The sequence below is a fragment of the Scylla paramamosain genome, chromosome 22 (assembly GCF_035594125.1).
Source record: "Scylla paramamosain isolate STU-SP2022 chromosome 22, ASM3559412v1, whole genome shotgun sequence".
NCBI classification, from domain to species: domain Eukaryota; kingdom Metazoa; phylum Arthropoda; class Malacostraca; order Decapoda; family Portunidae; genus Scylla; species Scylla paramamosain.
Genome location: NC_087172.1, coordinates 1,556,691 through 1,570,150, shown reverse-complemented (window position 1 = coordinate 1,570,150; position 13,460 = coordinate 1,556,691). Strand labels below are relative to the sequence as shown.

The window sequence follows — 13,460 nt, the reverse complement described above, 5'->3', positions numbered from 1 at the left end:
TGTCGTTGTGTTCTTGTTTATGTGGCAGGAATATTTTATAAGTTTTTTTTATTTTTTTTTTTTTTTTTTTGTTTATTTATTTATTTATTTTTTTTATTGTTTAACTTGTGTTGTTGTGTTTAGGTTTATATTGCAGCGTGTGTCGTTGTGTTGTTCTTTATTGGACAAGGATTTTTCATTGTTTTTTTTGTTTTTTGTTTTTTCTCATTGTTTGTCACTTATCTTTTAATCTATGTGCGTATGTGTTTAATGGACTTTTGTTTTGTTCCTATTTAGTTATTTATTTATTCATTTTTTTTATTCTGGTTTATTTTAGATTGCTGTGTGTGTGTGTGTCTTTGTTTTCTTCATTATGGGGACAGGGATATCTAATTTGGTATTTTTATTATTTATTTATTTGTTATTTTTTTGTTTTTATTTTCCTCTTATAATTTGTGTTTATGTTGGGTTGGAATTTTAATTTATTCTGGTCAGTTACGAGTTATTTGGGGTTTTGATTTTACATTTAATGAATATACATAATACAGGTCGTTGCTTCTCTCTCTCTCTCTCTCTCTCTCTCTCTCTCTCTCTCTCTCTCTCTCTCTTGAACTTAACCTTTCCTTAAATCTTAATATGCACGATTCTACATTATTGCATTTAAACTAAAACCATAAACTCTCTCTCTCTCTCTCTCTCTCTCTCTCTCTCTCTCTCTCTCTCTCTCTCTCTCTCTCTCTCTCTCTCTCAAACAGGAAAAAATACATATCTCACAACCAAAGTCTTTCACACGCGCGCAAATTAAGAGGTCTGTCCGTTTGTCTGGAGCGATGTGCGTGCTGTGTCGAGAAGCGTGTTATTAGGCGGCTTAGGGAGGGATTTCCGACACCAGGCTCCTCAGTGTGCTGCCAGCGGGGATGGGGGCAGGTTGTGTCGCGCTAATCTCCGCCACAGGACACAATGGAACAACAGTTGGCCGCCTTAAGCTTCACGGATTTAACATGTCCGCTATTAATACTTTGGTGTTTGGGGGATTGGGGCGGGGGATGCTCTCTCTCTCTCTCTCTCTCTCTCTCTCTCTCTCTCTCTCTCTCTCTCTCTCTCTCTCTCTCTCTCTCTCGACTAACAGATTGTTCTATTATCTTCAGAAATGGAGGAGGAAGAAGAGGAGGAGGAGAACTTGTATTGTTTACTACTACGATACAAGGAGGAAGAAAAGTAAAGAGAGTAGACACTGAAGGAGGAGGAGGAGGAAGAGGAGGAGGAGGAGAAAATGAAGATGAGAGAAGGAGAGTGAAGGATGGAAAGGAGATGAAAGTGAGAGAGAATATGGAGGTAGCTTAAAGTGGAAGGAGATGGAAGGGAGGTGAGATGAGGATGGAATGAACGAGGAAAGAAGAGGAGGAGGAGGAGGAGGAAGAGGAGGAGTGATTCCTGTTGTCTTAATTGCTTCCTAATCAGGAGGGGAGGTGTCCTTGTCAGGGAGGGGAATGCGGTGATAAGGAAGAGAAAGGGAAGAAGGAAAGAGAGAGGGAGAGGGAGAGAGTTGGAAGGAGAAAGAGAAAGGGTTAAGATCAGAAACATTCTTGTGTTTTGGTTTAATTTTCATGTTTTTTTTTTTCGTGACTTGTTATTTGTTATGTTTCTGTCTTGCGGTTTATTAATTTATTGTTGCTGTTGTTGTTGTCTGTTATCGTTATTATCTTCTTATATTTTCTGTTTTTTTTTCTTTAATTTTCTGGTATTGTACTGAAGCTTACTCATTTCTTCACAACAACAACAACAACAACTACTACTACTACTACTACTACTATTACTACTGCTACTCCCACCAGCACCACCACCACCACTCCTATCACTATTCAAACCATCACCATCACTAACCTAGCAAATTTCTTATCTCAAAAATACCATGAAAATAAATTCAATCTTTTTTCACCGCCACCACCACCACCACCAGAGTGTTTACCTTCAGCTCCCATGGTAGTCTAACACACCTTGCCTATTGTCTCCACCTTAACACTTCCATTCAGGTCGTTCTTTTGTCCCTCAAAACCTTCAGCTCCGTGCAAACAAACATTGAATTGGAAGAGGAAAAGGAAATAAGGGGGAGGGTGAGGGTGAGGAGGGAGGGAGAGAGAGAGAGTGAGTGGAGAGGTAGAGAAAGCAGAGGGAAAGGAATGTGATGGGAAGGAAGCTGGAAGGGAAGGAGAAAAGAAGAAAGAGGAAATAATGTAAAGAGAAATGAAGGAAAGGGAAGAGAAGGTATTGAAATGAAAGAAGGTGGAAGGAAAGATAGAAGAAAGAAGAGATGAGGGTGAAAAAAAAAAGGAAGGGAAAGAGAAGAGAGAGAAAGAAACACAATGAGGGCAGGAAAGTGAAGAGAAAGACGCAAGAAAGAAAAGAAGAAAGGGAAAGTGAGAGGAGAATAAAAGCGAAAACATAGGGAAAGACAAAAGGAGTTAGATAAAATATGAGAAATCAAGAGAGTGAGAAAGGAAGAGAGAGAAAGAGGAATTAGAGTGAAAGACAGAAGGAGTAAAGAAAAGATAAGACGTGGAAAAGAATAAGGAAGGAAAAAATAAGGATGAAAGAAGTCACAGCAAAAGATACAGGGAGAAAAAGGGAAGGAAAACGAAGGAGGAAAGGAAGAGGATACAGGGAGAAAAAGGGAAGGAAAACGAAGGAGGAAAGGAAGAGGATACAGGGAGGAAAAGGGAAGGAAAACGAAGGAGGAAAGGAAGAGATAGAAGATAAGGAATAATCAAACAAAAAAGAAAGAAGCACATTACAGAAAATAGAATGAAAGAAAATATAGAAAGGGAGAGAAAAAGGTGTGTGGGAGAAAGGGAGAAGGGAAAGGGATGGAAGATAGAAAGGAGACAACACAGACGGGAGGAATTTAAGGTAAAGGGAGGGAGGAGAAAAGGGAGGGAGGAGGTAAAAGGAGGGAGGGAGGGAGGAAGGGAGGGAGGGAGGAAGGAAGGAAGGAAAGGACGTATGTAGGAATAAAAGGGAGCCCATTGACACCACGTTCCGGTAGTGTGACCTTAGTGTGACCTCAAAGTGTGACCTCTTGTGACCCTTTGTGACCCGCTGAACAAAGATACAACGATGGATGACTGCTAAGTAGAGAGAGAGAGAGAGAGAGAGAGAGAGAGAGAGAGAGAGAGAGAGAGAGAGAGAGAGAGAGAGAGAGAGAGGGGGTCACAGGTGAGAAAATGACACCTGGTCACCACAAATAATATACATAAATAGAAAAAATAACGAAGGAAAGGAATAACGAAGAGATGATGATGATGATGATGATGATGATGATGATGGTGGTGGTGGTGGTGGTGGTGGTGGTGGTGGTGATGGTGATGAATGGAGTGAAGAGTAAAAATGTGATGCATAAAATGAATGAAATAGGCAGTGAATAGATGGAAAAGTAATGGGGAATATAAAATGGGTAGGTGGTGATGGGTTTATGAGATGAAGGGAAGACAAGATGGACCTTTCTTACCCATCACTATCCTCCCTACTCTCTTCCTCCTCTTCCTCCTCCTCTTCCTTCTGTACTAACTCTTCTTCCTTTATCTTCCTTCTTATTCTACCAGTATCCTAAACAGAGAGTACCATCATTCTTCTTTTCCCTCCTCCTCCTCCTCCTCCTCCTCTTTCTTCTCCTCCTCCTCCTCAACTACCAAGTGGGGAAAATTTATCCCTGTGTGAGAGGAAAATAAACAGGAAAAATGACCAAGTAATTGTGTTAAGAAATGTTTGTCCTCCTCCTCCTCCTCCTCCTCCTCCTCCTCCTCCTCCTCCTCCTCCTCTTCTACATTTACACCTCAGATCTTTATCTTCACACGAATTTTCACGAACATCTGTAACTTGAAGAATCCACAAGAAAATTTACCCCCCCCCTCTCTCTCTCTCTCTCTCTCTCTCTCTCTCTCTCTCTCTCTCTCTCTCTGGGTAAGCGAAGGATTACTAAGCGGAAGAAATATATATTGCGTCTTATCATTATACCTACCACGTTTTGCCCCGCCCCATCCCTACCACCCCGCGTCGCCCCGCCACTGCCTTGCCCTGCCTCGCCTTGCCCCGCCCCGCCCCGCCGCCAGTAGCAGAATGGGTATCAGTGCGGGTCAACAGCGCGACCATTACTGCCTCTTAAACGACCCTCTCCCCCACTACACACTCTCTCTCTCTCTCTCTCTCTCTCTCTCTCTCTCTCTCTCTCTCTCTCTCTCTCTCTCTCTCTCTCTCTCTCTCTCTCTCTCTCTCTCTCTCTCTCTCTCCTTCCTCCTCCTCTTCCCAATTGTCCTCCCTCTTCTCCCCTTCCTCCTCAAACAAACAATGTCACTATTCCCCAACGCGTGATCTGACCACACACACACACACACACACACACACACACACACACACACACACACACACACACACATTTTCAAGACATTTAAAAGCCATTTTTGCAGAGATGAAAATGACACAGCTCTCCTTTTCATTTTTTCTTTTTCCTTCAATTTTTCATTTTTTCGTTTTTTTTCACATTAATTCCTACGACTTTCACAGAGGCAGAGGCAGCATAGGGTGTGCTAATGACTGGCTGAGTGGTTGAGAGAGAGAGAGAGAGAGAGAGAGAGAGAGAGAGAGAGAGAGAGAGAGAGAGAGAGAGAGAGGGACATTTCAGAAGATAGGTTTCGTCTGTCGTGGTTTGAAGCCTTGGAGAGAAACTGGTGTCTGGTGTTGTGGGGTCTGCAGAGAGAGAGAGAGAGAGAGAGAGAGAGAGAGAGAGAGAGAGAGAGAGAGAGAGAGAGAGAGAGAGAGAGAGAGTTGCTAATGCTATCTCGCTGCATATAGAATTTAACTCCATTGTGAGAGACGAATAAGAAAAGTAGATTAATGAATATTTATGTGGATTCCTGACCCTTCCCTCCCTCCCTCCCTCCCTCCCTCCCTCCCTCCCTCCCTCCCTCCCTCCCTCCCTCCCTCCGTGTTTTATTGCCTCTTTTCTCCCGCCGGGGTAAAAAAAAAAAAGAAAAATGCGATGTGGAAAAAGGGGAAGGTTAAAAAGATTTACTCTATTATTATTAATAGTGATCCCAGGAAGTATTAATGGATGGGGCTCTGGTGGATGCTGGATGCCTTAGTGGTTTGTTAAGATGCTAATGGACAGTTGTGGTATGGGAGATTAGTAGTGGTAGTGGTGGTGGTGGTGGTGGTGGTGGTGGTGGTTGTAGTTGTAGTAGTAGTAAAGGAGGAAGAAGAGGAGAATAATTGATAGATGTAGTTATTGTCATTGTGGTGTCGTAGTAGTAGTAGTAGTAGTAGTAGTAGTAGTAGTAGTAGCGATGGTAACTGTAGTGGTAATAGTAGCTCTCTCTCTCTCTCTCTCTCTCTCTCTCTCTCTCTCTCTCTCTCTCTCTCTCTCTCTCTCTCTCTCTCTCTCTCTCTCTCTCTCTCTCTCTCACTCAGACAGTACATATAGACATATTCTTCATCTTTCTCTTCCTTCATATCTCCATCCCTTCATCTTTTCCTCCTCCTCTCCTTCTTCAGCGTCCCTCAACTCTTTTTCTCAGTCTAAAAACTTTCCATCCTTCTTCCCTTCCTTTCTTTTCCTTCCTTTCTTTCCTTCAGTCCTAACAGTTCACGAACTCTAGTTACTGCAACCTAAATTCCTCCTCTTTTTCTTTTAAAACCACAACACTTTTTCATATCTTGCTTTACATTAACCCTTCAACTGCAAATGAGGCTTATTTTAGTAGATGAAGTTTTCCTAATAAAAATAAATGAATAGCCACAAACACGCAGAGAAAAATGAAGCTCTAATCAGTACAATAACCCAGTTTCCTATTAGTGTTATCTTTCAAAGTCATGTTCTAATCTCACACACATGACCAGTACAGTGTCACGCTGGGAAGTCATAAGAGTGATTGGGGTTAAAAGTATCTAGCTATATTTCAACAGTACCTTCTTTTTTTTTTCCGTTTTTAAATCTCGTTCTTTAATGTCTCGTCTCTTGTACTTGTTTGTACGTGCCCCTGCACTTTCGTTTTTTTTTTTTTTTTTTTTTAGTCACCCCTTTTCATCTCTTGTCCCTTATTTTCGCTTTTAAATCATCCTCTTTTATCTCTTTTTTTCTCTCGTATTCAAGTCTCCTCCTTTAATCTCTCCTCTCTTGTTTTCTTTTTTTTTCAAATCTTCCTCTCTCTTCTCTTGTCTTTATTTGTCGTTTTTAAGTCTCCCCATTTAATTTCTCGTTCCTTACTTTCGTTTTTTAGTATTCCTTTCTCTTCTCTTGCCTTTATTTCTCATTTTTAAGTCTTCCCCTTTAATCTCTCGTCTCTTATTTTCTTTTTTTAAATCTTCCTCTCTCATCTCTCGTCTTTATTTATCGTTTTTAAGTCTTCCCATTTAATTTCTGGTTCCTTACTTTCGTTTTTAAATCTTCCTCTTTCATCTCTCGTCCCTTAACAGTCTAACCTCCCTATGGTTTCTTAATAATTGCAGTACTTTCACTCCTACAGCAGTCAATCAATTATGCTCTCTCTCTTTCTTCTATTGCTCAACGTTGTGTGTTGTTGTTGTTTCATGATTGGCTGTGTGTACTCCACCTTACACTACCTTCCTTCACTGTCCCTTCGTGTGTTCCTGCCTATATGTTCTAAGGTTCTCTCTCTCTCTCTCTCTCTCTCTCTCTCTCTCTCTCTCTCTCTCTCTCTCTCTCTCTCTCTCTCTCTCTCTCTCTCTCTCTCTCTCTCTCTCTCTCTCTCTCTCTCTCTCAAGTAGTCCTCCTCCTCCACTTTCTTTTTCTAATCCAACTTTTTAATCTCCTTTATACTACTACTACTACTACTACTACTACTACTACTACCACCAACACCGCCAGCACCACCACCACCTATAGGAGATCTGTAGGTGGTGATTGCAGTGCGCTCTCTGTTGATGTTGATGGCCATTCTTGTCTTCACGACGCCGGCGGCTCCTCCACCCCTCTACACAAGGGCGAGGGAGCGAGGGAGGGAGGGAGGGAGGGAGGGAGGAAGGATAGATAGAGGGAAGAATTGAGAGTGGACGAAACGATGATTGGAAATAAATATGGAATCGTAGTGAAGGTAAATTATCTGATTGAGAAATGATTGGGAGATTATTTAGTGTGGAGTAACTGTCAGGGTAAGAGAGAGAGAGAGAGAGAGAGAGAGAGAGAGAGAGAGAGAGAGAGAGAGAGAGAGAGAGAGAGAGAGAGAGAGAGAGAGAGAGAGAGAGAGAGAGAGAAATCATTATCGTTTATTCTAATACAAGATAAAGGAGAGATTTTTTTTAAACCACCCCACTACATTTATTTCCCTCCTCCTCCTCCTCCTCCTCCTCCTCCTCCTCCTCCTCCAAAGAGATGCAATACTCACTCTTCTGTACAGCCTGAATCTGCCCTTCGTCTTGTCGTAACAAAGTACTTTCTTGTAATCCTTAATGTGGAAGATACCCGTATATTTTCCTGTTTTGTGGACGTAGATTTGTTCTGCCGAGGAGAAAAGAAAAGAAAGGCGACAATTAGACGATTAGGTTGAGGGTCCTTCTGTGTGTGTGTGTGTGTGTGTGTGTGTGTGTGTGTAAAAAGTAATTTCTCATTTTGTATCTTACTTTCTCTCTTTAGTCTACCTCATTTAACGCTCCATTCAGTCTTTTTTGCGTCACTCAAGCTAGTCAGTCTCGCCACCACCACCACCACCACCACCACCCTACGTAGTACAGGTAATCCCTTCTTACCATTCTTACCAACTTCCTCCTTATTAACCTGTCCCGCTTACCTATCCATCCATTGACCTTATCTCATCTCCCTATCTGCCTTTCCCTCTCCTCTCTCTGGTACTCAAACCCAACACGTATATACCTTTCCTACCCACCACCCCTCTACCTCCCCTCCTACTCCTCCCCCTCGAGAGAGACAGACAGCCCTATTCTATTCTATTAGCGCCACGTAGGTATCTCCTCCCGGGGCCCTTTGCAGTATCAGCGCCACGCCTCCTCCCCACCTTCACTCGCGTCAAATAAAGTCGATAATAAATACGAAAGTAAATTTGGGAATCAAGTTGAGTGTATGTCGGACGCGGGACACTAACTGGCGGATAGAGGCAGATGCTCCCGTGATAAGGCCTCGCGTGGATGAGGTATTTATGCTTCCCCGATTCCTTTCCAGGGGTTTACGGGGCCGTGGGGTCGACTGGGGTGCTTTGGTCTCAGGGGAGGGGGGAAAGGGGAGGGTGGGGTGAAGTTTCGCGGAAGTTTCGGTGGTGGTGGTGGTGGTGGTGGTGGTGGTGGTGATTTTTTTCTTTGAGAGTAATCAAGCTTTTATTTATTTGTTTTTTAAGGGCTTGCAATTACTTCAGCATGTTTTGTTGTGAAAATATTAGTGTTTTCTTATATCTGAAGATTAACTTTTGGACATGAGAGAGAGAGAGAAAGTTAGAGAGAGAGAGAGAGAGAGAGAGAGAGAGAGAGAGAGAGAGAGAGAGAGAGAGAGAGAGAGAGAGAGAGAGAGAGAAGTATAAGATAAAAGTTTTCTACGAGACGTTGCAGTTAAAATCTCATCCAGTGAATCAAATTTTAGCTAACGAAATTTACTACCACTGAAAAAACTGTGTGTGTGTGTGTGTGTGTGTGTGTGTGTGTGTGTGTGTGTGTGTGTGTGTTAAACCTTACCAACACCACCACCACCACCACCACCACCACCACCACCACCATATCCTTCACCGCATTATCCACCTGTGAGGAAGTCAATTAACGCTCACACCTGATACCAAGGTCAGAACACAGGTGCCCTAATCCCTAACACCTACAAATAGCTTCCCCTACACCTGGTTACCTCTATATCAATGTCTCTCTCTCTCTCTCTCTCTCTCTCTCTCTCTCTCTCTCTCTCTCTCTCTCTCTCTCTCTCTCTCTCTCTCTCTCTCTCTCTCTCTCTCTCTGAATCCTTTCCTTTTCTATATATTTCTTAAATTATCTTCCTTTTCTATTCATATTTATTCATAAACTTAAATTTCCTTATTTTTTTCTCATTTCTTCTATTTACATTCCTATTTTCTACTTTTCCTTTTTATCCTCTTCCTTCTCAGTTTTCCTTCTCATCCACACATCCTTTCCACAAATCCTCCCTTCCTGATAACCAGTTCTTTCTTCATCATCATCACTCTCTCATTTTCAATTTTCCCATTTTTTCTCAACTCACATTCCTGTCCTTAATTTCATCTGACTTTCATTCATCTCAGTTCTTTCCTTTACCCAATCCTTCCTTCCTTCCTTAGCACCTCTCTCTCTCTCTCTCTCTCTCTCTCTCTCTCTCTCTCTCTCTCTCTCTCTCTCTCTCTCTCTCTCTCTCTCTCTCTCTCTCTCTCTCTCTCTCTCTCTCTCTCTCTCTCTCTCTCTCTCTCTCTCTCTCCCCTCCACATAACACTTGTCCACTAAGTTGGCCCCGACACCTGCACGTAAACTAGCGGGGGACAAATGCCTCAATATGTATGTTGCGCCGTGATTACCTTCCATTGAGGCGCGTGTATTGAGAGTCACAGAAAGGTGGCCTGTCGTGCTCCGGCCGTCCGATTGTCTGACTGTCTGGCTGTCACTCTAGGGGGAAGGGTGAGAGGGTGGGAGAGAGGGAGAGGGAGTTTGGTGTATTGTTGATTAAATTGTAGAAGAGTATGAAGGTTTAGTGAAGAGGGGGCTGGGGAGAGAGAGAGAGAGAGAGAGAGAGAGAGAGAGAGAGAGGACTAGTAAAGTGATGACTACGTTTAGCGCCACTTACACCCTCGTCTGTTCGCAAGTCGTTTGTCAAGATTTAGTGGGTGTTCGTAATCCGAGGACACGGGACACAATGGGGGTAAGGAGGCCCAGCTCTGACCTTTCCTTTGCCTCCAGAAGTTGCGGGACAGGGATGGATTGCGCTCCTAACCTTGGATATCCTACACTGCGGAAGGATACTTTTTTTCTATCCTGCATATTCTCTGTTTGTTTGTCTGTCTGTCTCTGACTGTTGTGGAGGGATTTTTTTTCTTCGCTTCATTTTCTCCCTCTGCTTGTCTGTCTGTCTCTTTCGTTGCTAGAGGTTATTATTTTTTTTCCATGTTATTTCATTATCTGTCTCTCTCTGTGTCTCTCTGTCTCTCAAGGATATTTTGGTATCCTACAATATTCTCTCTCTCTCTCTCTCTCTCTCTCTCTCTCTCTCTCTCTCTCTCTCTCTCTCTCTCTCTCTCTCTCTCTCTCTCAACCTCTCCCTAAAACTAGGAATCTTAATAGCAAACAAAAAAAAACTCCCCCACTCCACCTCCCACACACACACACACACACACACACACACACACACACACACCAGGCCCCACCGAGCACACACCTACCAGCACCCCCAACCCCCATTACCCTCCTACATCGACCCCTCCCTCAACACACAGGTACAAACACAGGCATCAGATACTCACGCATGTCGTCCTGCTTGCAACAGTCGGCCAACCTGTTGTTCTTGAAGGAGAGGCACAGAGAGTTGTTAATCTGTGAGTTGTAGTAACTGTACTCTTCGTTGTTTCCTCCCATAGTTGACACCTGGCGGGGGACGGAGATGGAGAGGCGGGATTAGAGACAGGGAGAGGAAAGGGAGTAAGGGAGGAGTTGTTTTGTGAGGGGGAAAGCAGAAAGGATGGAGAGAGGGAGGAGCAGGGAGAGATAGAGTGAGGAGTTATAGAGATGTGAGAGGGAGGGAAAGGAAAGGAAGGATGGAGGTTGGGAAGGTGGGATAGACTACAGGTAAGAGAGAGATAGAGAAAGATAGAGTTGAAGACAGGTAAGTAGAAATATTGATGGACAAGTGTATGGAAAGGAATGAATTGATAAGTGGGTAGAGAGTGAATGAAGTTTGACGAGATACAGAAATCAATAGCCAGATAGGTAGACAGGTAGATGCAAAGGTAGACAGGTAGACAGACAGGTAGGTAAAGGCTTACTCACCACATTCAGCAGGACCAGCAGGCAAACAGCGAGGTATGTCAGTCTGCAAAGAAAAGAAAATAAAGTCATGAGTGAGGAAATAAAAAAAAGAAAAATAATTGCATCTAACTAGCAAAAAATAAATAAATAATAAAAGTGAAAAAAATAAGGAATGATTGAATGATTCCAACTAATTTGTTAGCGAAGAAAATGGATGAAGTCGAGAGTGATGAAATATATAAAAGATAGTGATTGATTTATATTTGCATAGAAGAGAAATAGTTACAAGTTATGAAATGAACAGGAAAAAATAAATGACTAATTTGTTTGAAATAAGGGAGCAGGATAATATTAAATAAGAAGATAGCACAGATAAATACATTAAAATTAAAAACTAGAAATAAAACTTATAAATTACAAGCTATAAAATTAATATTGCGTTTGTCAAAGACCGTGAGTGATCGAACACAGTATTACACGAAATGAAAGGCGACCTCTCTCTCTCTCTCTCTCTCTCTCTCTCTCTCTCTCTCTCTCTCTCTCTCTCTCTCTCTCTCTCTCTCTCTCTCTCTCTCTCTCTCTCGATACAATTTTTTGCAAGGATTTGTTTCCATCAGATAAGAAAGAAGAAGAATGGAAATCGAAGAAGATAGGCGAGGGAAAGAAAGAAGATAACAAGAAAGAGAAGACAATTGAAGAACAAGAAGATAAGAAAGAACAAGTTGTACGAGAGGGAGAGAGAAAATAGAATATGAACTTCAAGGAGAGAGAGAGAGAGAGAGAGAGAGAGAGAGAGAGAGAGAGAGAGAGAGAGAGAGAGAGAGAGAGAGAGAGAGAGAGAGAGAGAGAGACTAAGGCTAAAAACAAATTGATAACTATAATTAAACGTGAAGAAGATAAGGAGCATCTGATAGAGAGAGAGAGAGAGAGAGAGAGAGAGAGAGAGAGAGAGAGAGAGAGAGAGAGAGAGAGAGAGAGAGAGAGAGAGAGAATAAGATCAAGGGAAGATTAGAGAGACACGACTGGGGAAAAAAAAGAGAGAGAAAAAGGAAAATTAAACCAAGGTGACAAGATGATAATGAGGAGGAGGAGGAAGAGAAAAAGGTGACAAGAAGATACTAAGGAGGAGGAGGAGGAGGAGGAGGAGAAGGTGGTAGTGAGGGGGAGGATGAGGAGAAGGAGGAGGAGGAGAAGAAAAAGAAGAAGTAGAATTAAAAAAGAATAAGAACAAGAACAAGAGCACAGGAGAAAAAATAAGAAGGGAAAAAGGAAATAAAGAAAGGAGGAGAAGGAGAAGGAAGAAGAGAAAGAGATAACAAAGAAGAAACAACAATAAAAACAAGAACGACAACAAACACTAAAAAGAGGAAAACTAAGAAAACCAAAAAAAAAAAAAGACGAGACTAAGAAATATATGAAAAGAAAAAAAAAATGCAAGAGAATTCCCATATATAGCCACCACCACCACCACCACCACCACCACCACCACCAGAGCCACCACAACAAGGGAGGCAGAGGCGCAAACAGGACCGAAAGAGCGCGAGCTAGGGATGACTTGGCCGAGCTGGTGAGAAGTGGCCTTTGTCAATATTAGGACGGTAAATATTGGCCGCCTTCCCTGCCACAGCCTCGCATCTACCTCTATACCTCAGTCTACCTTGCCTATCTACTCCACAATTCTTCCTTACCCATATAGCGCCCTCTACGACCCATATTACCCTGTCTAATTAGGCTATAGCACTAGGTACGTTTATTTTCTCTAAGCATCTAATTTCCTACCTTGTTCTACCTTGTCTGTCTACCTTACAACACTGTCTTACCTATTTAACCCTAATTAGGTTGTAGTACTAAGCACGTCTATTTTCTCTAAGCATCTACCTCTATAACTTGTTCTGCTTTACCTGTCTATCCTACTAATGGTTTTATAGCTTTGTCTTACTTATTTACCTTACCTGTGTGGCTCTACTACTTTAAATGCTAATTATTTTTATTATCATCTCGTATCTACCTCCTTATCCTGTTCTGGCCAACCTATCTACCTTATACGTGTCCAATGCCTATTATCTCTTGTCCAAATTCTCCCTGTCTTCGTCTACCAGTCTTTTTTCATTTCGTCTATTCGCTTTATCTCATCTACAAAATCCTATCTACTTATATATTGCTGTCTACTTCAACCTTTTTTTTCTGTCTGCAACTTTACATTAATCTATGCTAACCAAATATTACTTTACCTTACATTACTAACCTAACCTAACCTAGCCTAACCTAACCTAACCTAACCTAACCTAACCTAACCTAACCTAACCTAGCCTAACCTAACCTAACCTAACCTAACCTTTCCTTACCTTACCTTACCTTATCTTCCCTTTACTTTAATCTAACCTAACCTAACCTAACAGACTCCTAACTCCTTCCCTTACCTTACTTAACCTAATCTGATCTTAACCTAATCTTAATGATACGTCCCATCTTTACTGTTGATATCTACCCATTCTCACCTATCCTACCTATTCGCC

At 42.2% G+C, this 13,460-nt stretch overlaps 1 protein-coding gene across 2 annotated transcripts in view; it reads right to left on the bottom strand.

Annotated features, from left to right (window-relative positions):
• Positions 1-13,460, bottom strand: part of LOC135111410 (uncharacterized) — a 65,394-nt gene that overhangs the window by 12,233 nt on the left and 39,701 nt on the right. For both annotated transcript variants that reach the window (XM_064024668.1, XM_064024667.1), the window contains exons 2-4: positions 10,966-11,008; positions 10,443-10,563; positions 7,374-7,486 (exon numbers count right to left, since the gene is read on the bottom strand). In XM_064024668.1, the coding sequence (XP_063880738.1) occupies positions 7,374-7,486; positions 10,443-10,563; positions 10,966-11,008 (277 nt within the window). The remainder of the gene's footprint in view (positions 1-7,373; positions 7,487-10,442; positions 10,564-10,965; positions 11,009-13,460) is intronic.